Genomic DNA, 21469 nt, shown 5'->3' with positions numbered 1-21469 from the left:
TAAATTCAGGCATGGATTCAAGGTTGGTCCGGCCACCTCAGGTCCTACTTATTCCCCCACCTGCTCAGTTCTAGTCAGTTTCAAGCTGATTCTTGCCCTTGCAGAGAAGGTTGGGAATGGAAAAAAATGGAAGCCAATTTTACAATAGGAATCACTGTCAAAATCGTGACCTGCCAGTTCCCTCTTCCTCCACCTGGTGGCTTCCAGATGTGTTGGAACTCCAAATCCCAAAATCCCCAGCCATGAACATTGAGAAAGAGAGGGGGGAGCCGAGTGGCATTGCATGCATTATGTTGAGGTGCAAAAGACGTGAATTATATCCTTGACATCAGCCTCATGATACTATGACGGCCACAATAGCACATATCAGTGGCTGAGAGCAGAAACCAAGATGGTATCAGCCCAGTTGTGAGCAATGGGCTCAAATTATATCAACAGACTGATGCCCATCAAGGCATGGCTTGACAATCACTGCCATACGGTTCCAGAACAGGAATTCAACCCTGCTGGCTGGTGAACACTGAGGGCTGCACCCCAACCCCTGCTAGGTGATGGCACCAATTTAAGGAACTGTGAGCCGGGTGGCAGTGATTGTTTTAAAATATAAATTAAAAATAAATCTAAGTATATATCACTAGAACACATCGTTTATAAAGTGGGACTTGATAAGATTTATTATTATTATTTTTAAAAGAGTAATTTGAGAACAATTCTCAGATCGATTTATATATATATATATATATATATATATATATATATATATATATATATATATATATATATATATATATCTTTTCAAAAATCTAAAAGTTGCTCTCAGATATCACTAACACTTCATTCTGACTGGGCAGTGAAAACATGCATTTGTACCGAAAAAGCCCCAGCGGTTTAACTATAAATAGTTTGGGGAATGCTTTTTTTTTTTTTAATTTAAACAAGAATAATGTGCACTTTAATTTAAATGTCAAAGAGACGATTCAAGTCATTTCTAGTTTTGTAGTAAAAAAAACACAAAACACTACTACTTTGGCCCCCTCCCACACAAGAAAACTACAAAGAAAACTTTGCAGAGATGATTGCCCTCCAGATACAGTGAATTACAACTTCCTGCTCCGTAGAGAAGGTTGAACAAGATGCCTGTGAAGCATCAGACAGCTTTGAAAGAAAAAAACGGAAACAACATTTCCAGAAAACAGAATCCCCCCACTTAAAATCCACCCCACTCCTCTTCCCTTCTTGGCAACATCCTCGTTTTTCAAAATAAAAGTTACGGAGGCAAAAAGTCAGGTACCAACGGGCAGGTGGAAATCTCTGTTGCTCTCCAGTGGAGCGGGAGGGCAGTAGCTCAACTGTATGGAAGTTTTGTGGCTCCATTTGATCAATTTTAAAGTTCTCTGTGAAAAAAGTGCCTCCTCGTTTCTCACCCCGTTTGACTGCTTAAAATGCAGAATGTAACCGTCACACTTGTCATGATAAACTCCTTAGTACATTTACAACACAAAAAAACGTTTATAATGTAAACTTGACACATGCTATTCTTCCTTTTAAAAAACAGAACAGGAAAACAACAAAAGAGAGAGAGAGAGAGAGAGAGAGAGAAAGAAAGACTAAAGCTAAACAGGTTCAGATTCGGCATGCTACAGTACTTCCATGTCTCATTGAGATACGACACTGAAGGTGACAAAAAAGATGACAAGGGGATTACAAAATATTTTGCCAGCAGGTTATGAAGCTGCCCAATTGACCATCGGCGAACACTTTCCCTTCCCCATAATCTATTCCTAATGTCCATGATTCTAGTGCTGGATTGGCCATTTATTTATTTATTCTTATCCGTTCGGGTTAAATAGGTGCTTCCTTAACTTAGTTAAATCCATCGGTGTGGTAGCTGGGGTGAGAATCTGCCGTGAGCTGAGTCGTCTCTGTGGCCGAGGCTGGCTGGATCACGATGGGGCCTTCGTTGTTCTCTGAAATAGAAACAGCAACTTTCTGAAAGCTGAACATCAAGAAGGCTCGGCTACCACCTTTCCTGGCCAATTTTCGTAACTTAGTAAAGGTTTGTTTAAGCACCCACAGAATATGCCAGGTGTCATCGCAAGGTGGAAACGAACATTTGCCAGAAATTCCAGACCTATTGTAAGAAAAGTACTCTGTGGCTACTCAGATGGTACGGGTCGTCTTTGCCTTAGGACCACAATTGAGCCCAAAAGTTCCACTGCTGAGCAAGACAGTTATTAAGTGAGTTCTGCCCCAATTTACGACCCTTTTTGACAGTTGCTAAGTGAACCAGTACTGTTGTTATGTGAATCTGGCTTCCCCCATTGACTTTGTTTGTCGGAAGGTCACAAAAGGGGGACCGCAGGAGGGTGCAAATATCGTAAACACAGGCTGGTTTCCAAGCACTGGAATTCGGATCATGTGACCACAGGGAAGCTGCAAGAGTTGTAAGCTGAAAACTGGTCATAAGTTCGTTTTCCCAGTGCTGCTGTAACTTCGAATGGTCGTTAAAAAAAATGCTTGTAGCTCAAGCGCTACCTGTAATGGCTGGTGTTAAACAGGCTCGTGGGAGGAAATTTCTATGACATTCTATTTTGAACATTCATTTTACAGATTTCACCCATTTCATCTTGTTTTTTTTTTTTAAATTGTATCTACTTGAATGCTCAATTTATGAATTTGCTGTATTTTTTTATATTAAGTCCTGTCTGATGAATTGTAAAGCTATTAAGCCAACATAAGTAAAAGAATCTGTCGATAGTTCATGCTTAAGTACCTGAGGAAGAAAAGTTTTGTGCTGCAATTTTTGAAAAGGAAATGAAGTCCTTTGACTGGATGCAGAGAGTGGCTGCACAACAAAAGCCCCGTGAGCTGGGTTGGGCTAATAATTAGCCCAAAGTCACCCGGCGGGCTTTCATGCCTAAAGCAGAGCTAGAACTCACCGTCTCCCAATGATTAGCCCAAAGTCACTCAAGGGGCCTTCATGCTTAAGCTAGACTGGAAGTTATATCTTAACGATTGGCCCAAAGTCACCCATCAGCTGTCATGCCTAAGGCAGGACTACAGCTCAGTCTCCTGGTGCCTGGCCCAAAGACAGCCAGCAGGCTTTCATGCCTAAGGCAGAACTATAACTCACTGTCTCTTGATGATTAGCCCAAAGACACCCAGCCGGTTTCGAAGTCTAAGGTGGACTAGAGCTCACTGTGTCATTGTTTCTAGCCTGACGCCTTGACCACTACACCAACTGGTTCTCGCACCTTAAGCCACATCATGTCATCTCTTTCCCCTTTTCTGATGTTTGGATGTGTTTCTGGCGATTTAACTACCAGAGCAACCAACACTTACCCCTCTCGTCTGATTGTACTTGGGCCTCCAAGTCTTCTGGAGAGACATAACATTCTGGTTCATCTCCTTCGGGGGGTTTTGGTTTACACTTTCCACAGCAACAGTTACAGCAACAGCAGAGACAGCAGAGACAGTAGCACCCAGTTATGAGCCCACAGAAGATAAACAGCGCCTGGATAGCGGGGAAAAGAAACGTAGATTATCTATATGAAGCAAGCAAGCTTGCCTGGGGAGGTCAAGTTAGAGAAAGGTGGTGACCAGAATTGGGTGTTCTGAAAGATTGAGTGTTGAATTCTGAGCAGTGGAAAGATCTGCTGCTGATCACATGTCCTAAGAGCTGATGATGGCTCATTGGGTGTGATCTTCCACCTTAACTATACTGATTTATGACAAATACTCAGCAATTCTAGAGTCCTGCTTGTCAGACATTGATCCAAACGCATTCAATTAGTTAATCAGCCAATTCTACACAAGGCAGCCTTGGAGGACAACTCAGAAGGGGTGAATAGCTATAAAACATAGTGCCAGGTTAAGAAAATCCGACATTGTAGAATCATCTTGGGGCTGCTGACCCAGGTCCAATGCTGGATATTATCTAGAAGACCTTTTAAAATTTAGCACTGGGATAGATAGGGAACCACCTTGCTAAACAATGAGATCTGCCTGTCCAAACTGAATACCGAGGGAGGATCTGCTAAGGATCTCCCTACGCTCAAGGGATACTGTTCGTGGAGAATGGGCCACCACAGGCCTTTTCAGTGATGGCCCTAGGAGAACTTGTAAACAAGCTGATAAAGAAACAAGAGGAACACTAGGCATGCATACTGGTCTATCTCAGAAACAGTCATTTGGTCTCCAGGCAAAAAGAGATTAAAATTGCTCAAAGAGACATCACCTTAATGAACACGCTTATAAAAGAGGGCTTGGGGTCCTACCAAGGTTTTCAGAATTTTGTGATCTTCGTTAATTCTTGCACCAAAATTCCTTATCAAGGCCTGCGGGATTCTTGCTTTCTTGATGAAGCCTTATTGTAAATGCTGGCTGGAGAATTCTGGACGTTGAAGTCCACCAGTCTTAGGAGTGGCCAAGGTTGGACACCCCTGCCAACCTTGTCCGTTTGAGCCCATCGTGTCTCTCATATCATAACCCTAACAAGACCGTCGTAATCCCAACATGCCTTTGGGTTTGAATGATTGTGGGTGATTATATTAACGTCATTAATACATTAACAATATTGTAACATTTTATTCTCAGTCTATCTTGCTTTGTGAATATTGCCCTGTGTCACCAATGGATTGGGATGAATAAAAGCATAGATGAATTTAAAAATATTTCTAAACCTACCTTCTTGACCAACCTTTCCAGCACTCGGGCTGTCATTATATTACCAAAATATATATCTGACCTAATACATCTAAACTGCACCATTAGCATAAAACTCTTTCTTATGTATAGGAGAGTAGCAATGGCTTAGCATGACCAAACTCTTGGATGGAGTTCAAAATGCTTCTATCGTGGAAGAGAATCCAGGAAAAAGCTTAAAAGTCATAGACAAGTGTGGCCGACTCACCAAAACAGGAAAGCAGAGCCCTCAAACCTACAGGAGGCTTAAAATGGGTGACATCATATGATATTCTTAAGCTAAAACACCAGCAAACCTTTCTGTTTACTAGATTTAATTAAGATGTATTTCGAACTTCAATAAGCCTGGTAATCTAGAAATCTAGTAAACAGAAAGGTTTGCTGGTGTTTTAGCTCAAGAATATCATATGATGTCACCCATTTTAAGCCTCCTGTAGGCCCTCCGAAAGCAACCTAGAATTTTCAGGAAATTGTATAGGGAAGATCATCATCATCATCATTAGGTCTTGTGCAGGCCATGGAGGGCAGCAAGGGGTTTTCCAGTGTTTGTGATCATTTGCAGCATGTTTGACATCGTCCCAAGGGACATTAATGTAATCAGAAAGATGTTGCTCATGAAAAATTTGTCAAATTAAAATGCGTCGTTGGCCTCAAAATGGTGTGCCTCGCCACGAAAGATGAAAACGAATCCATTTTAGAAAAGCCGATCATAATTACAATGAATGTTGGAAAACAGGCCTGCAAATGGCAGACTTAAAAAGAGAAGATTTTTTAACCAACACCCTTGTAAAATTATAAATGGCAATTCACAGTCCTCTTCTAAAGTATTTGCTTTTCCTAGACTGAAGCGGGCATCTAGAAAAATAGGATCTCTTATGACCTTTCTGCACCCCTTAAAAAAGGCAAGGCTGCTTCTTGCTCTGGAAATCTTTATGACCCCCAGGAAAATTAACTGGCGCACAAATCATATGTGATTTAAAATTTCTTTAATCATGCTGCAGTTAGCATTTTTACAAGCCTCAGCAGTTATTCAATTTATAGAGGGGGAGAGGGAACAGGACAAAGAGGCCAAGGAAACTGGTCTGTGGTAGCTATATGGAAGCCCAAATATTTACTGATAATCGCTTTTTTCCACGTTAGAAAAAAGGCACTTCAATCCTTGAAATGAATGAGGCAAATTTTGTTTCAAGACAAAATTAAATTAATTTCAGAACAGAATCCACTCGGTACTCACCTTGGCCCACCAGCTGGATAGCACAAAATAGGTGTTCACATTCTCTTCTCCAAACTGTTCTGCTACGTACAGCCCCAAAGAGCCATACTTATCATAAATATTTCTTTTTGTGGCATCAGTCAATATTGCATGTGCGTTGTTAATCTCTTTAAATTTATCTGCGGCTTCTGGATTATCTGGATTCTTATCGGGGTGATATTTTAATGCAAGTTTCCTATGGAAGAAGTAAATGATATTTAGGGGGCGGGGGAAAGTTTGACAAAACATTAAATATAGCTGCTGGAACAAGTCACTAGGGAGTTACTCTTCAAGCAGTTGGAATTCTGAGAAAAATGAAGCAAGAACGCCCTCTTACACGCAACACTCATTTAAACACCAAACGTGTGTGTGTGTGTGTGTGTGTGTGTGTGTGTGAAACACAGACTCCACATTCTGAGGATGTCGCTTTTTGGTGTCTGTTGTAACTTCGGATAGTCACTAAGTGAAGACCATATCTAGTGGTGAAGGCATCAAGCTAGAACTCCGGAGCTATTTGTGATGATGGCTGCATCCCCTTCATGCAGTCACATGATCACATTTTGAATGTTGAGAACAGGCTTGTCTGTATGGCCGCTTGCCATCTCCACTAGCCATGTGGTGGCAATTTTTGACTCTTTTTTGCCAGTTTTGCTGGTATTTATTTCCAATTTCTGACAAAAAAAACAACCTCCACCTGTTAGGTAAAATGGATTTCCTTAATGACCAGCATAAAAAATGCCAGCGATCAGATCTAGTCACATGGTAAATCCATTTAATGACCACCATGACCTACGACCATAAATCGAGGCCCAATTACGGTTGTAAGTTGAGGATTAGCTATACCTGACTCTCCAAGAAAGCCGACACCACAAACAGCCAAATTGTTTTACTTTTATTCAACTCTGCCAGTGCAGCTTCTTTTTGGAGACATAAACAGATGGGGCACAAACACCCCTCCCCACTCTAAAGCACCTTTCCTGTTTGAGCCCTTGTTGGAGAATGTGCTCCTGAGCATATGCAGAATGCTAAAAGAATAGCAAGTAATTAAGTAGTGGAAGTTCCCATTAAAAAGAAAAGCTGGATGCAAAGAATGGGTTTATCCTAGCCATAAATGAATGTGGTTCATTAGTATTTGAAGTAAATTATAGATTTATTAAGAAATATTAAGAAAGCTTAAGTTCTGCCTAAACTGCATTTTGAACAGAAGGACCTCACAGTCCTCCTTCCTCCTCCTCTCTGCAAATTCCAGCCCCTTCCAGCACTGATGATGTTACCTAGTTGGGTAATGAAACATCTGCAAGCAATCAAATTCAGAGAGTACCAAGGACCCCGTTACTGGCTCATAAGTGCAATGGGGATGATTCAATCTCCGTCACAAACTGTCAACCCTTCAAATCAAAACTTTAGAATAACATTTACCACCAATAGCTCATCATCCCCTAAAAGTAGATGATTCCCATCCAGTGTTTTTTTTAAAAAATACATTATTCTTGATCAGCCTGAGTTACAGACAGATTTGGAAATACCTGATACATTTTAAGGAGAAATACTGCAACTTTATTTTTGCAATTCATTGGCAGAATTTCTAACACTCACTGATGAGAAACAGCCAAAGAACAAGATGACCCAATCCCCTAATTAGATGATTGAAAAGACAAAAAAAGGTTAAAGTAATTAGGCTAAATTCTGGCATGGAAAGAATAACAACACGTTCCAAGTTTTGGACCTGCTTGCTTCTATTTTTAATTCATGTTTTTGCATGTATGTTTAAGCTAATACTAAGAGGGAAACACCAAATTGATTTTCCATTTTCTTTTTGCTCTATGTGGCAGCATCCTTGAAACCTGGGGTTCTTGATTCTTTCTTTACCTCAATCACAGCTGTGAACCCACAAAAATATGCCGCTTATTTTGGGGGCACAACTGCACCAAAGCACTTTTCTTCAGATTTCAAGTATTCTACATCCCCATTAAACATAGAAAAAAAAATAGTAAAAAAACCCTAGTGGTCCATCAAGTCTGCCCTTTGAAGTTTTTATTTATTTTTTTTGTCGGATGATGGACATGTGTTTATTTCCAAGCATGTTTAAACAGTTATTGATGATTGACTCACTACCTCTGCTGGAAGTTGGTTCCAAGCTTCCATTACTCTTTCTAAGAAGTGACACTTGCTAACATTACTTTTGAGCTTTCCACCTGTTGCTGAGAGTTTATGCTCCTGTTTTCTTAATATTTGCTTAGTTTTTGCTTTATATTGAAATCAAACAAGATTTTTTAGAGCAAAAGCTTATTATTTAACTAAGGTAAATGATAATATATCTTGAGTTGCAAAAACCTTGGAAGATCACAGTTGGTTGAATTTTTGTCGACTCCCCAGTTCGAGAAAGTTGGGTAGGAGATTAGAATAGAAATAGCTGTTAAGTGCATTTACTGGCCTGTACACCAGCTGACCTCACACAGGTAGACCTCAACTCACAAATGTTCATTGAGTGACTGTCCGAAATTATAACAGCACTTAAAAAAAAGTGACCGGCAACAATCCTCATAGTTACGACTATCACAGTGCTTGGCAACCAGCATGTGTTTACAAGGGTCGCAGTATCCCAGAGTCCTGTGATTGTCAGTTGCAAGCTTCCCAGATAGCTTCCAACAAGCAAAGTCAAGGGAAGAAGCCAGATTCACTTAACGGCCATCTGATGTACTTAACTGCAGCCATTCACTTAACAACCACATTACTTAGCAAAAGAAATTTTGGTCCCAGATGTGGTTCTAAGTTGAGCACTGTTGAGGTAATTCCCCGTTAGGAGAATGAGCGCATACAGGGAAACGTATTTGAGAGAAGTGTTTGAATAATACACACACAGCACACAGAAACCCTGTACAGTAAATGTAGGTTTTTACTTCCAGAAACGGTTTAAGCAAAGTCCAAAATAAGCAATCCAAAATCATTCACTGGTAAATCAGTCAGTTTTTCAATCCAGGAATAATCCAAATATCAAAGTCCAGTGTCAAAAAACATTTCAGTATCAGACTTACATTAAATCCAGTAATATCAGTCAATTGGAAGAAATGGAGCAACGGCAATACTTTCCAACAGAAGGAAACAGAGACACACTCACACTCTCTTCTGAGACAAAGACTAAACAACCCAGGTTTCTGGCTCCATCTTATGGCTGTTTGAGAAACCACACCCAATTGCATGCTCTTGCACTCCCTTAAAGATACAGTACTAAAATGTTTATCCTGGTTTATTTATTTCTAACCCAAATACCTGTTAGGTGACTTATATTCCTAACAAGCACTACTCGTTTTAGGGTCTAGAAATTCGGAGATTCAAAATCACAAGGTGAGCTGGTTGTATCAACAAACGTTTGTTTGCCACATACTTATGTGCCGCTTGGAGATGTTTGAAACTGCAAATGTTTAAAGTGCATCTGGAATCCATACTACCTTTAGGATGAGGTTCCACCTCCTTACCTGTATGATTTCTTAATATCATCTGAGGTGGCATTCTTGTCCAATCCTAGAACAAGGTATAGTGATTCTCCGGACGTGGATAACGAACGTTGCCTCTGATCTCCCATCCTGAGCTACCCTGTCAGGAAGAAAAGTGTTCAAAACATGGCATGACATTGTCTAGGGAGAGCCTTAATCATCCTAGTCGTGTTTGTCCCAAAAGATGCTTTTTCCAAAAGGCAACCAGGCTTTCTTGGTTTATTCTTTGAAAACATTTCGTTTCTCATCCAAGAAGCTTCTTCAGTTCTGGTAGGGAATGGAAGGATTTCTAGTCCTCAGCAGTCAATCTGGTTGTTAGCACTCTGAAGGCTGGATTGTTAACTTTCTGGAGGTTGGTTGTTAGCTCTCTCTTGTGAAGACAGCAGAATCCACATTCTGGACAGAGAGGACCGCTGCATTGAAAAAGGGGTCAAAGAGCCATCTATATTAAGCCCCTCTCAACAGGGATATGACACCACCTATCTCCTGTCTACAGAAGGCCTCCCAGCAGTCTCAAAAAAGCTTCCTTACCTATTTGCACTCTGATTCAGGAAGCCCAGAGGGTACAGATTAACCCCCCAAGTGGCCTCAATGACTCTCAGAGAGCTAAAGACCAACCTTCAGAGTGCTAGCAACCAGGTGACTGCAACGAATATAAATCCTTCCATTCCCCACCATTCAGCCAGAACTGAAGAAGCTTCCTGAATGAGAAGTGAAACATTTAAAAAGAACAAAACAAAATAAGAAAGTCCAGTTCTCTTTTCAAAAAGCACCTTTGGAACATAACATAAAACTGGTTTCCTATCTCCATCCGATTAGCACTCTGCAATAGGCAGTGCTGAGTTGGATTAAGGAGTCCAGACCTCCCGACCCTCTAGAGCCATAAAGTTCATCCGGAAGACACTCCAGGGTCTTCTGGCTGCCGGATCAACCTTATCCCATGTATTTTGATTACAGCACCATGAAGGAAGGACATTATCAAGCTTTGAAATTTGCTTTTGCTGTTTCAGCCATTTTCGATTCTCAGGTTGCCAACAACCTGGGGCGGAAAGGAGAGGAAGACTGGAATGTACACTCCCAGGAATGAGACAAGGGAACCAAGGACACTTCAACAGGTGTTTGCCAGAGCCAACAAGATGTTATCACAATATTAAGAAATACAATAGGACAATGTGACCTGGCCTAAAAGGGGGAGGGAGAATCTATACTTTAACTATATGGGTATGCACGGGAAATAGCTAGATCTGGTTCTGCTTTCGTATGTGCCGAAATGATGTAATCAACAAAGCTTTGCACATAAGGAGATGGGATTGTCCCCGTTGTGCCGGCTTTGCTTGGGTTTCTTAGTTGGAACTTTGACAGGTGTGTTTCTTCATCATGAAATTAATATACTTAATCTTAAGCATCCATTCCTTTTTCTAAAGGAAAAAGAATTAACCATAGTTTTAGTGATGAATATTATTTCTGTGACCTTGATAAGATGTGAATTTATTATACAGGTATTCCTTGACTTACAACCATTGATAAAATGTGAATTTATTATACAGGTATTCCTTGACTTACAACCATTGATAAAATGTGAATTTATTATACAGGTATTCCTTGACTTACAACCATTGATAAAATGTGAATTTATTATACAGGTATTCCTTGACTTACAACCATTGATAAAATGTGAATTTATTATACAGGTATTCCTTGACTTACAACCATTGATAAAATGTGAATTTATTATACAGGTATTCCTTGACTTACAACCATTCGTTTGGTAACCATTTGAATTTACAACGGCGTTGAAAAAAAAGCGACATGACCGTTTTTCACACTTGCAACCACTGCAGCATCCCCGGGTCACATGAGCAAAATTCAGATGCTTGCCAGCTGGCATGTATTTCTGACGATTGTGGAGTCCCCGAGTCATGTGATTCCCCTTTTGTGACTTTCTGACGAGCAAAGTCAACGGAGAAGCCAGATTCACCCAACAGCCATGTTGCTAACTTAACAACTGCAACGATTCACTTAACAACTGCGGCAAGAAGAGTTGCAAAATGGGGCAAAACTCACTTAACAACTGTCTTGTTCAGCAACAGAAATCTTGGGCTCCGTTGTGGTCGTAAATCAAAACTACCTGAAATCCATGTGTTGACTACGAACCACCAAATCTCTCGTCGAAGTTTTCCAAATGCATGTCAAGAATGACACTTTGGCAGCCACCTGCCTCTTTGTTTCAACTTGCTATTAGAGTAAGGGGGCAGGTGGAGGGGTTGCTTTAGAAGGGGTTAGGTGGGGAAACGAAAGCTCCACGATTCTGCTGAAGACCCGGGAGAGCCTGAAACCTTTTCAAGGAGATCGTAGAAAGGGTGGAGCTGAAGCAAACAGTTCCCATAACAAAGTGAACGTGTTTACATGGACTACATGAGAGGCTGGGGCTTTGGCTGGGAAAAGTATAGTTTAATTCTATAAACTGGTGTTTGGGAAACTCAAGAGTTAGTTTTGCTTCGACATTGCCACGCAGTGTATTCAATAAACAGTAAGATTTTCGGAAACAGAATGAACCTGGATTCTCGGAATGAAGCTTGGATTCTCCAGCCAGATGTTGACAATACATTCTGCTAGTTTGCATTGGCAACGTTTATTTATTTTGAGTTCAAAGCTTTTATAACCCCAGTTTTCAGCCTGAAAGATTCTTAGGCAGAAAGAAAAGGTGACAGGGAGAGAAAGGAAACCTATGTAAGTCACTATATAGTACGGGTTAATTTGCTAGCTGCCAGCTAGGGACAAAATAGACTGATCAGGAAAGTGCAACAGACCCCATCGTTACTAGAGCACGGTCTGTTTTTTAATTCCCTAGAGGAGAACCCAATGACTCATGTGAAGATGACCTGATGGGTTCAGCAAGCCACAATAACAGGGGGCCATAGGGTAGCCCCGAGGACGCCTTGCTCATAACTCACATCATTCCCTTCTGGTAAAAAAAACTGCTGAGAAACAGAGATGACAGTTTCCTGTTATTTCCACAGAGAAAAAGCAAGGAAAAAACAGGCTAGTCCTCTTATCACAACAAGAAAAAACAAAAGGAGCAATGCTTTCCCAGCCTTATGGGAGGAGGTGGGGAACCAGCTCATCCTCCTTCAGGAATGTTACTGCAACCTCTGATTGCTCCTCAATAATAATAAAAGTGCAAGGCTCCACCACTAAAGGCTGCTGTGTCCCCTTCTAGCCCAACCAGCTCGGTCGCTGGATAGCAGCCAAGGTGTGCCCGAGCCATTCACAGGCTTCTTGCAACAGCATAGAAAGAGCCCTGGTGGGGCAGTGGTTAGAATGCAGTATTGCAGGCTAATTCTGCTGACTGCACGAAGTTTGATCCTGGCTGACTCAAGGTTGGCTCAGCCTTTCATCCTTACCAGGTCGCTAAAATGCAGACCCAGATTACTGGGGGCCATAAGCTGACTCTGTAAACCACTTAAAGAGGGCCATAAAGCATTGTGAAGCGGTATATAAGTCAAAGAGGTAATGCTATTGTTTTCTGTCTGTCTGTCTGTCTGTCTGTCTGTCTGTCTGTCTATCTATCTATCTATCTATCTATCTATCTATCTATCTATCTATCTATCTATCTACCTACCTACCTACCTACCTACCTACCTACCTGCCGTGGTGGCCCAGTATTGCAGGCTAATTCTGCCAACTGCAAGGAATTCTATCCTGACTGGCTCAAGGTTGATTCAGCCTTCCATCCTTCCGAGGTCAATAAAATGAGGACCCAGGTTGTTGGAGGCCATATATTGACTCTGTAAACTACTTAGGGAAGGCTGTAAAGCACTGTAAAGCAATATTTGTCTAAGTGTTATTGCTATTGCTATCCTCATATTTTCAAACTAACATGATCATATATATACCTCAGCACAGAAGGGGTGTATTTCCAGCCTTGTTTGCCTTACCAAATACCAGATTCAAATTTCTTAACAACAGGTTCTGTGGGTGTGGTCTAATTTGTGGGTGTGGCTTGTTGGTCATGTGACTGGGTGGGTGTGACTTGCTGACTGGGCATGGCTTGGTGGTCATGTGACTGGGTGGGCATGGCTTGTGTGTAAATATTATAAATATTTATGTAAATATTGAATTTTTTATTTAAAAAAGAGCAACTTTTACCCAAAATCAGGCAAAGCGGGCAGGCAGATTGAGTTGCTCACAGAATCATTCAGAGATATATCTTTCTGCCATCGGCTACCTGAGTCTGCACTGGAAAGTAGAAGCTTCAGTCCTAAGGAAGGTTCGGCTCTGCTTTTAGATTAGCTAGAAAGCAAGAAATTAAAGGATTTAAATTCAAGGATCTAAATCTCCCGGCAGAGCAGAACAACTAATGATCGGGGGGAAAAAAAGATAAAAATAGCAACTCACCAAACCAGGCAAGTTGGATAGCTCGCATGCCAGGTAAGGGGTGAGTGGGTGGGGCTAGACAGTGGAGCGATTTGCCAGTTCTCCAAACTATGCATGTATGCAAGAAATCAGCGGTTTGCAAGAAATCAGCTGTGCCATCTGATAGCTGACAAGCGCTGCGCGAGAGCTGAAAATCCTCGTTTCCTGCTTTTTCAACCTTAGCTGTGCCACGCAAAGCAGTTGAGGAGGGAAAAGCAGGGAATGAAGGACAGCCTAGAGCCCGGGCAGGTGGGTGGGCGAAACACCGAACTGGTTTGGTGTCAACTGCTCTTCACAGCTACCGGTTCTATAGAACCAGGCCAAACCGGTAGCATCGCATCCTGCCAAATGCCCTTAAGAACAAGTCCATCTCCAGCTTTGCGAATAGGTTGCTGTAAAAAACATTGTTTAATTTTGGGACATTTGATAGAGAGAGGCCATGTTTGTTATTTCTTCTGCCAAGACCCGCTGAATTTCTGGACCAAGCACTAAGGAGGAATAATTTGGTGGTGGGTGTTAACCCTTGTTTTATTTCTTCTCCTGCCTCCTTTTCTACCTCCATCTGCTCCTCCAGGTGGCTCAAATCACCATCAAGGAATTCTGTGTATTTACCTGTCTCAAAGGTGGCCACCAGGCTAGGGGTGTTCAATCTTGGCAGCTTTAAGACTGGTGGATTCCCAGCCAAGGGAATTCTGGGAGTTGAAGTCCACAAGTCTTAAAGCTGCTAAGGTTGGACATCCCTGATTTTGAGAGAAGACTGATTCTGTTGTGACAACTATGACCTCTGAACCCCAATGCTGAATTCCTTCCACTCACTGCGTTTTCCGTGATATATTTGCCTCTCATGTTAGACCTGTGGCTTTTCCACTGCAGCTGTCTTACTATGAGATACCACATCTGTCCAAATAACCCAGGGCCTCCTCTTCTTCCCCCATTCTCTCTCTCTCTGATTGAAGACTTTAGTTCTTTTTAACAAGCATCTCAACTGTTGTTGCTCATCTTGACAAAACAGTCTTTCCAGATCCCCAGGTCACATCATCTCACTCATTCTCATTTCCCACCTTCTTCCCACCTGGAACTGTTATTAACTGCATGACTCTGTCAGAGTGTAAGCAAGCCAGACTTGCGCACCATGAGCAAAAGACCAAACAATAATTTTTCCAGCTAGTCCTCGACTTACGACAGTTCATTTAGTGGCTGTTCAAAGTTACAACAGCACTGGAAAAAAAATGACATGACTGTTTTTCACACTTATGACCATGGCGGTATCCCTGTGGTCACATGATCAAAATTCAGACGCTTGGTACCTGATTCATATTTATGATGGTTGCACTATCCCGGGGTCATTTTGAACATGTCACCATAGGGATGCCGCAATGGTCGTTAAGTGTGAAAACAATCATAAGTCACTTTTTTTCAGTGCCGTTGTAACTTTGAACGGTCACTAAATGAACTATTATAAGTCAAGAACTATCTGTATACTGTGTTTTATTTAAACATGTAACTTTTCAGTAAGGTCTGATCAAAACATACCATAAAGGAGAGAGTAGTTCTCTAATCGCATGTAAATTCAAAGATTAAAACGAGGGGTGGTTATAAAAAAAACACACCTAGCATGTCAAACTTAACCTATTGCTTTTGTGCCATCAAATCAGTGTTGACTCTTAATCACTGTTTAGTTTTTCTCCATGTCAATCTGCCCCTCGCCTGCTTTTTTCAGGCCTGTTCTTAACAGCGTACCCACCACTGGTATAATCTTGCTGCTGGTTGTCTGAATTTGTAGTGCATGCGCACATAATTAATTCCAATTAAAAAAAAAACCGAGAACCTCATTCCCCCTTCTGTCCAATTTTTTAAAGTTCTGCACTACAGAGTTTCAGTTTCAAACCAAGCTAAATCACCATCTGTCATTATTTAGCAGCAAATACTCTGAGAGAAGAGACACTGCCAGCTATTTTGGGATCAGGTCATTGCAGCTAGCTATGCTAGATTAAACAGGCCTGACGGAAAAAGTATTTTTAAAGCCCTCGGATTAACTCTTGTGTTTTCTCTTGCTTGGGGGCCTTCTCCTTGCAAAACAACAATAGCTAAAGAGATGAGGATCAAAATAATTTTCTCACCTGATTTTCAAAATTGGTTCTTCTAAAACGATTGGGCACCTGGCATCGTAGATACAAGTAAGCCAATGATGCTCAAATCCTAGGGAAGGTAGCATCAGCCTAGATAATCAAAACTCAAACTTTGCCTTTTAAAGACACAGGAGACCAAAAGTGGCAGAGAGCTTTCTGTGAGCCTTTTTCTCAACCCAGTTAAAATATTTAGGACATGTCCAACATGGAAGGAAGTTCTTTTTAACACCAATTTCCCTTAAAAATTAATCTGTATTTTGTCGAGCTTGTTTTCTTGGTAACAGTACAGAAAAAGCATGCCAGGATATTGGTTCATCTTCCCTGTCTAATCTATAGCCCTGGGATCTGCACTCCCAATTTCTGGAGAAAGTGGATATTAAATTAAAATAAAATTAAATTAAATTGCTCGAGTTGTTCCGAGAATCAAAACTCCACAAGGATCCAAAATCTTGCTAACAAACGTATATGAAATTATCAGCGTCTTCGTTCAAAAACCATTTGGTTTGAAAAATCTACTTTTTTTGCTGCATTGAGAAATGTATCACTAATGTTTGTATTATTGTTATATGAGATGTTTTATATCTATATGCGATGTTTTACAGCACTTCTCAGCCTTTTGGCTAAGATCAAGCGTAGGGTGTGTGTATATCTACCCGGCCCACCAAGACGAGAAGGCAGAGCGGAACATGCTACAGGTCCCATTGATTAGGGATTGCTATTTAGTGGGGGTCTTCTCAGTGGTGGCCCCTTCTTTATAGAACATCATGCCCCCCTTGCCCCCCGAAGTATGGCTGACCCTCACCCTGCTGTTTTTCTGAAAGGCCCCCAAAATGTAGTTTTGCCAGTAGGCCTGGAAGACCAAGAGGGAGCAATCAAGTCATTGTGTTATTCCTGCCATGGGGGAGATAGTGAGGTTTTTTTTAAAAAAATGTGCTTTTATTATATAATGGATTTTTTTAAAAAATTGTACGCTGTCCAGAGTCACCTATGTGTGAATGGAGGGGGGGGTGCTATATAAATATATTTAATAAACTGTTTTTAACCATTTAGCTGAGTTCCAACTCTTGGTGACTTTATAGGCAAGTGCCCTCCATGCTACCCTGTCAATCACAGCTTATTTCAGTTGTTGAACGTTCAACTTTGCCTCAGAATTGATGTTATCAAGCCAGCATGTTCTTTGTTTGCTACTTTGGGTTCCGCTAACCATTCCTAGCGTCACTGTCTTCTCCAATGAATTTGCATGTATAACATGGCCAAAGTAAACCAGATGGAATCTGATGACCTTAGTTTCTAGTGATGTATCTGGTTTTAAACGATTTAGTAACTCCGTCATGGTATATGCAGTAATTTATGCCGGCCCCACAGTTCAAAGGCTTCAATTCTTCTTCCATCACTGTGTTTACTGTCTAACTCTCACACCCATACATCATTACAGGGAAGAAGACTATTGCTCTAACTAGCTTGCTTTTTGTATTTATATCGATATCTCTGCTTTTCCAGAGCTTTTTCATAAGGTGAATAAGATCTGAGTAAACTAAGAGTAAATATCTTTGCCAGCATTTAAGAAGGCACTTGGAAAAACAACAACCATGATTTGTGTATCTTAAGCACAGGGACAGCAATCAGCAATACTTTTTAGAGGACACATTTGAAAAGAGAAGCCGCTCTTAGGACAGCAGAGAACTTGATATGTCTACAATGCAGGCAGAGCTAATATAAAGTAATAAGTTAACACCAAAATTGTGTTTTGTGCCAAAAAGAACAAGGAAGAGAGAAAATCATTATTTAGAGGCGGCCTGACTACAGATAGAAGAAACAGACATCAGCATTTCCCTAGTTTTATTTAGATTGAATGAAAGTAGCTCAGCCCAGTTTAGAAGCAGTCCTCGGTTTACGACTGCAATGGAGCCCAAATTATTAAGTGAGATTTTGGCCCATTTTACAACCTTTCTTGCCACAGTTTTTAAGTGAATCACTGCAGCTGTTAAATTAGGAACTCAGTCACTAAGTGGCTTCGCTTCCCCATTGACTTTGCTTGTCAGAAGGTCACAAAAAGTTACAACATGACCCTGGGACACTGCAACTTGGCATAAATATGAGTCAGTTATCAAGTATCTGAATTTCGATCACATGATCCCAGGGATTCTGCAGAGGTCATAAGTGTGAAAAGTGGTCTTTACTTTTTTCAATGCTGTTATAGCTTTTGAACGGTCATTAAATGAACTGTTGTAACTGGGTCTGTTTGTGGGTCATGACCAGGGGCGGTTAGGGAGGCGTTTTGGGGTACAGGCTGGCTCAGGAATTCTGGGAATTGAAAGCCACAGGTCTTAAAAGTTGCCATAGTTGTACCCCTGATCAAAACCAATCGTAAAAATACAGGTAGTCCTTGACTTACAATAGTTCATTTAGTGACTTTTTGAAGTAACAATGGCACTGAAAAAAGTGACTTATGATCATTTTTCAGACTTACGACCATTGTAGCATCCCCATGGACATGAGTTACATTCAGATGTTTGACAACTGACTCACATTTATGACAGTTGCAGTGCCCCGGAGTCATGTGATCCCCTTTACGACCTTCTGACAGGCAACGCTAATGAGAGAAGCCAGATTCACTTAACAACCGTATTACTAATTTAACAACTGCAGCAATTCGCTTAAGAAATATGGCAGGAAAAGTCATAAAATGGGACATAACTTTCTCCACGAATTTTGGGCTCAATTGTAGTTGTAACTTGAGGACTGCCTGTATTACATTTATGCACACATTCCCCTTCCAAATGTATATGTTACAATGTAGGCCTGAAATAGTTAATACTGTAAAGAAGGCATCCAATGATTTATATAAACCACAGTCAACAACAGACATTTTTGGAGCTATGGAAACATGGTTGCATAGACCGAGAATGGTCTATGTCTATGAAAAACTAATCAAGGAGAGAAGCAACCTGGAACTAAGAAGAATTTTTCTGACAGTTAGAACAATTAATCAGTGGAACTACTTGCTTCCAGAAGTTGTAAATGCTCCAACATTGGAAGGCTTTTTTTTTGTTGTTGCTTTTGTTAACAGCTCCAACACTGGAAGTTTTGAAAAAGAGATTCGATAACCGTTTGTCTGAAGTGGTGTAGGGTTTCCTGCCTAGGCAGGGGGTTGGACTAGAAGACCTCCAAGGTCCCTTCCAACTCTGTTATTCTATTCTATTCTATTCTATTCTATTCTATTCTATTCTATTCTATGCTACTCTACTCTACTCTACTCTATTCCTATCCTATCCTATCCTATCCTATCCTATCCCTATCCTATCCTATCCTATCCTATCCTTATCCCTATCCCTATCCCTATCCCTATCCCTATCCCTATCCCTATCCCTATCCCTATTCCTATTGATAAATTCACGATCCTGGTATGGGAGGCGGTGATATGAGACCGGCTCAGCACTGAGTGTGCGACTACCTCAGCCAGAGGAAAGAAGCAGGAAGAGAGCGACAGGTTAACCTGGCTGAATTACAGATGGGGATGGAAAGAGTTGAACGTAAGGCTGGGGATACAGTGAGATCATCATTGGCATAATTGTTGGAAGTCCCTAAGGATAAAGGCAGACGAAGAAGAGGTGAGGGAAGGACAAGACGGAGAAGAGCTCAGCATCAGCAGGGTTGCTGGGCAACCGTGGGCATCAGAGGGCACGAAGGAGAGAAGCCAGAGGTTGAAACCAATGGTGGGTAGAGAAAGTCGGAGCTAAGGCAGTGGCTGAAAGTTTGAAGTCTCCGCAAGCGGGAGATTTAACCAGGATGGACATTCTCCAGGCTACAAAGGGAGCATGGTGAGAAGCCACCAGTAAACACAACACTGTAGGCTAGACTAGGGGTCCTCAACCTCTGGCCTGTGGACTGGCACTGGGCCATGGCATGCCAGAAACTGAGTCACGCAAACAAGCAAAGCCCGCATCCGAGGGATGCAGGCAGCACATGAAACCACATCCTTCTAGTCCACATTAAAAAAAAAACTCTCTCAACAGAACTGGTGCCTGGTACCCAAAAATTGGGGGCCGCTGGGTTAGACCATATATTACAGGTAGTCCTCAATTTACGGCCACAACTAAGCCCAACATTTCTGTTGCTGAGCAAGACATTTGTTAAGTTTTGCCCCATTTTACGGCCTTCCTTGCCACAGTTGTTAAACAAGCCACTGTGGTTGTTAAGTTAGTAACGTGGTGGTTAAGTGCAACCATCATAAATGTGAGCTAGTTGCCAAGCATGCAAATTACGATCATGTGATTATGGTCATAAGTGTGAAAAACAGGAACAATCACTTTTTAGGATGCTGTTGTAACTTTGAATGGTCACTTAACGATGGTTGTAAGTCAAGGACTGCCTGCATTCTGGACGCCAAACGTCTGTGAGGCAAATGCGAGTCCTGAACAGTCTCCATTGTCATAGAGGTTGTCCTCAATTAACGACCACTCATTCTTTGACTTTTCAGACTTATGGAAGTGCTGAACAACCTGCCACCAGAAGTTGCGAATGCCCCAACACTGGAAGTTTTTAAGATGGGATTGGACAGGCATTTGTCTGGAATGGTCTACGAGTTCCTGCCTTAGCAGGGGAAGGACTAGAAGACCTCTAAGGTCCCTTCCAACTCTGTTATTCTATCCTTTATGACTTATGACCAGTTGTTCAAGTTCCAGTCATCACATTGCTCCTGAGATCAAGTGATCACCATCCAGGCGCTCAACCTCTGGCTCACATTTCCAGCTATGGTAACATCCCAGTCACATGATTGCTATTTGTGAGCTTCCCAAGCGACATCAATGGGGAAGTCAGCAGGAAATTGCAGTCCCGTGAGGTCCTTGTTGAACGACACATGGTGATTTGTTTAATGACAGTAAGTGGGGACTGCTGGAACCACTGTTGCTAAGTGAGGCAGTCAACATGTTGTCGAGCTTTACAATGGTGTTGCTTAGTGATAGAAAATCTGGCCTCAATCACTATGGTTATGCTACATTGCCTGCTGGATCAGCCAAGGTTAGCTAGGCATTGCAGCTTCAAATCATGAATTTATAGGGAGCCCTCAACTTACAACAATTCACTCAGTGACCATTCAACATTATAATGGCAGTGAAAAAAGTCTTATGATCGTTTTTCACACTCCAGGCTGTTGCAGCATGCCCATGGTCACATGATTAAAATTCAGATGCTTGGCAACTGACTTGGTTATGACTGCAGTGTCCTGGGGAAGCCACATTCACTTAACAACCATGTTACTAACTTCACGACTGAAGTGATTCACTTAACAACAGCGGCCAGAAAGGTCATACAATGGGGCAAAACTCCCTTAACAACTGTCTCGCTTAGCAGCAGAATTTTCGGGTTCCATTGTGGTCGTAAGTCAAGGACTATCGATACTAAGACATCAGCCTTGAACATCCCATGGAGATCTACCTACTATTTAAGGATACCACCAAAAGTCAAGGAAT

At 41.5% G+C, this 21469-nt stretch overlaps 1 protein-coding gene across 1 annotated transcript in view; it reads right to left on the bottom strand.

Annotated features, from left to right (window-relative positions):
• Window positions 1-1794: 1794 nt before the first annotated feature.
• Window positions 1795-21469, bottom strand: part of DNAJC5 (DnaJ heat shock protein family (Hsp40) member C5) — a 52950-nt gene continuing 33275 nt past the window's right edge. The window contains exons 3-6 of the mRNA XM_026697345.2: window positions 9433-9550; window positions 5939-6152; window positions 3343-3514; window positions 1795-1967 (exon numbers count right to left, since the gene is read on the bottom strand). Coding sequence (XP_026553130.1) covers window positions 1864-1967; window positions 3343-3514; window positions 5939-6152; window positions 9433-9539 — 597 coding nt within the window. The 5' untranslated portion in view covers window positions 9540-9550 and the 3' untranslated portion in view covers window positions 1795-1863. The remainder of the gene's footprint in view (window positions 1968-3342; window positions 3515-5938; window positions 6153-9432; window positions 9551-21469) is intronic.

This window comes from Pseudonaja textilis, chromosome 3 (genome assembly GCF_049901715.1).
Source record: "Pseudonaja textilis isolate UNSWEBS1 chromosome 3, rPseTex1.2, whole genome shotgun sequence".
Classification (NCBI taxonomy): Eukaryota; Metazoa; Chordata; class Lepidosauria; order Squamata; family Elapidae; genus Pseudonaja; species Pseudonaja textilis.
The sequence above is the reverse complement of the archived record's forward strand: the minus strand, read 5'-3'. Positions and strand labels throughout refer to the sequence as shown.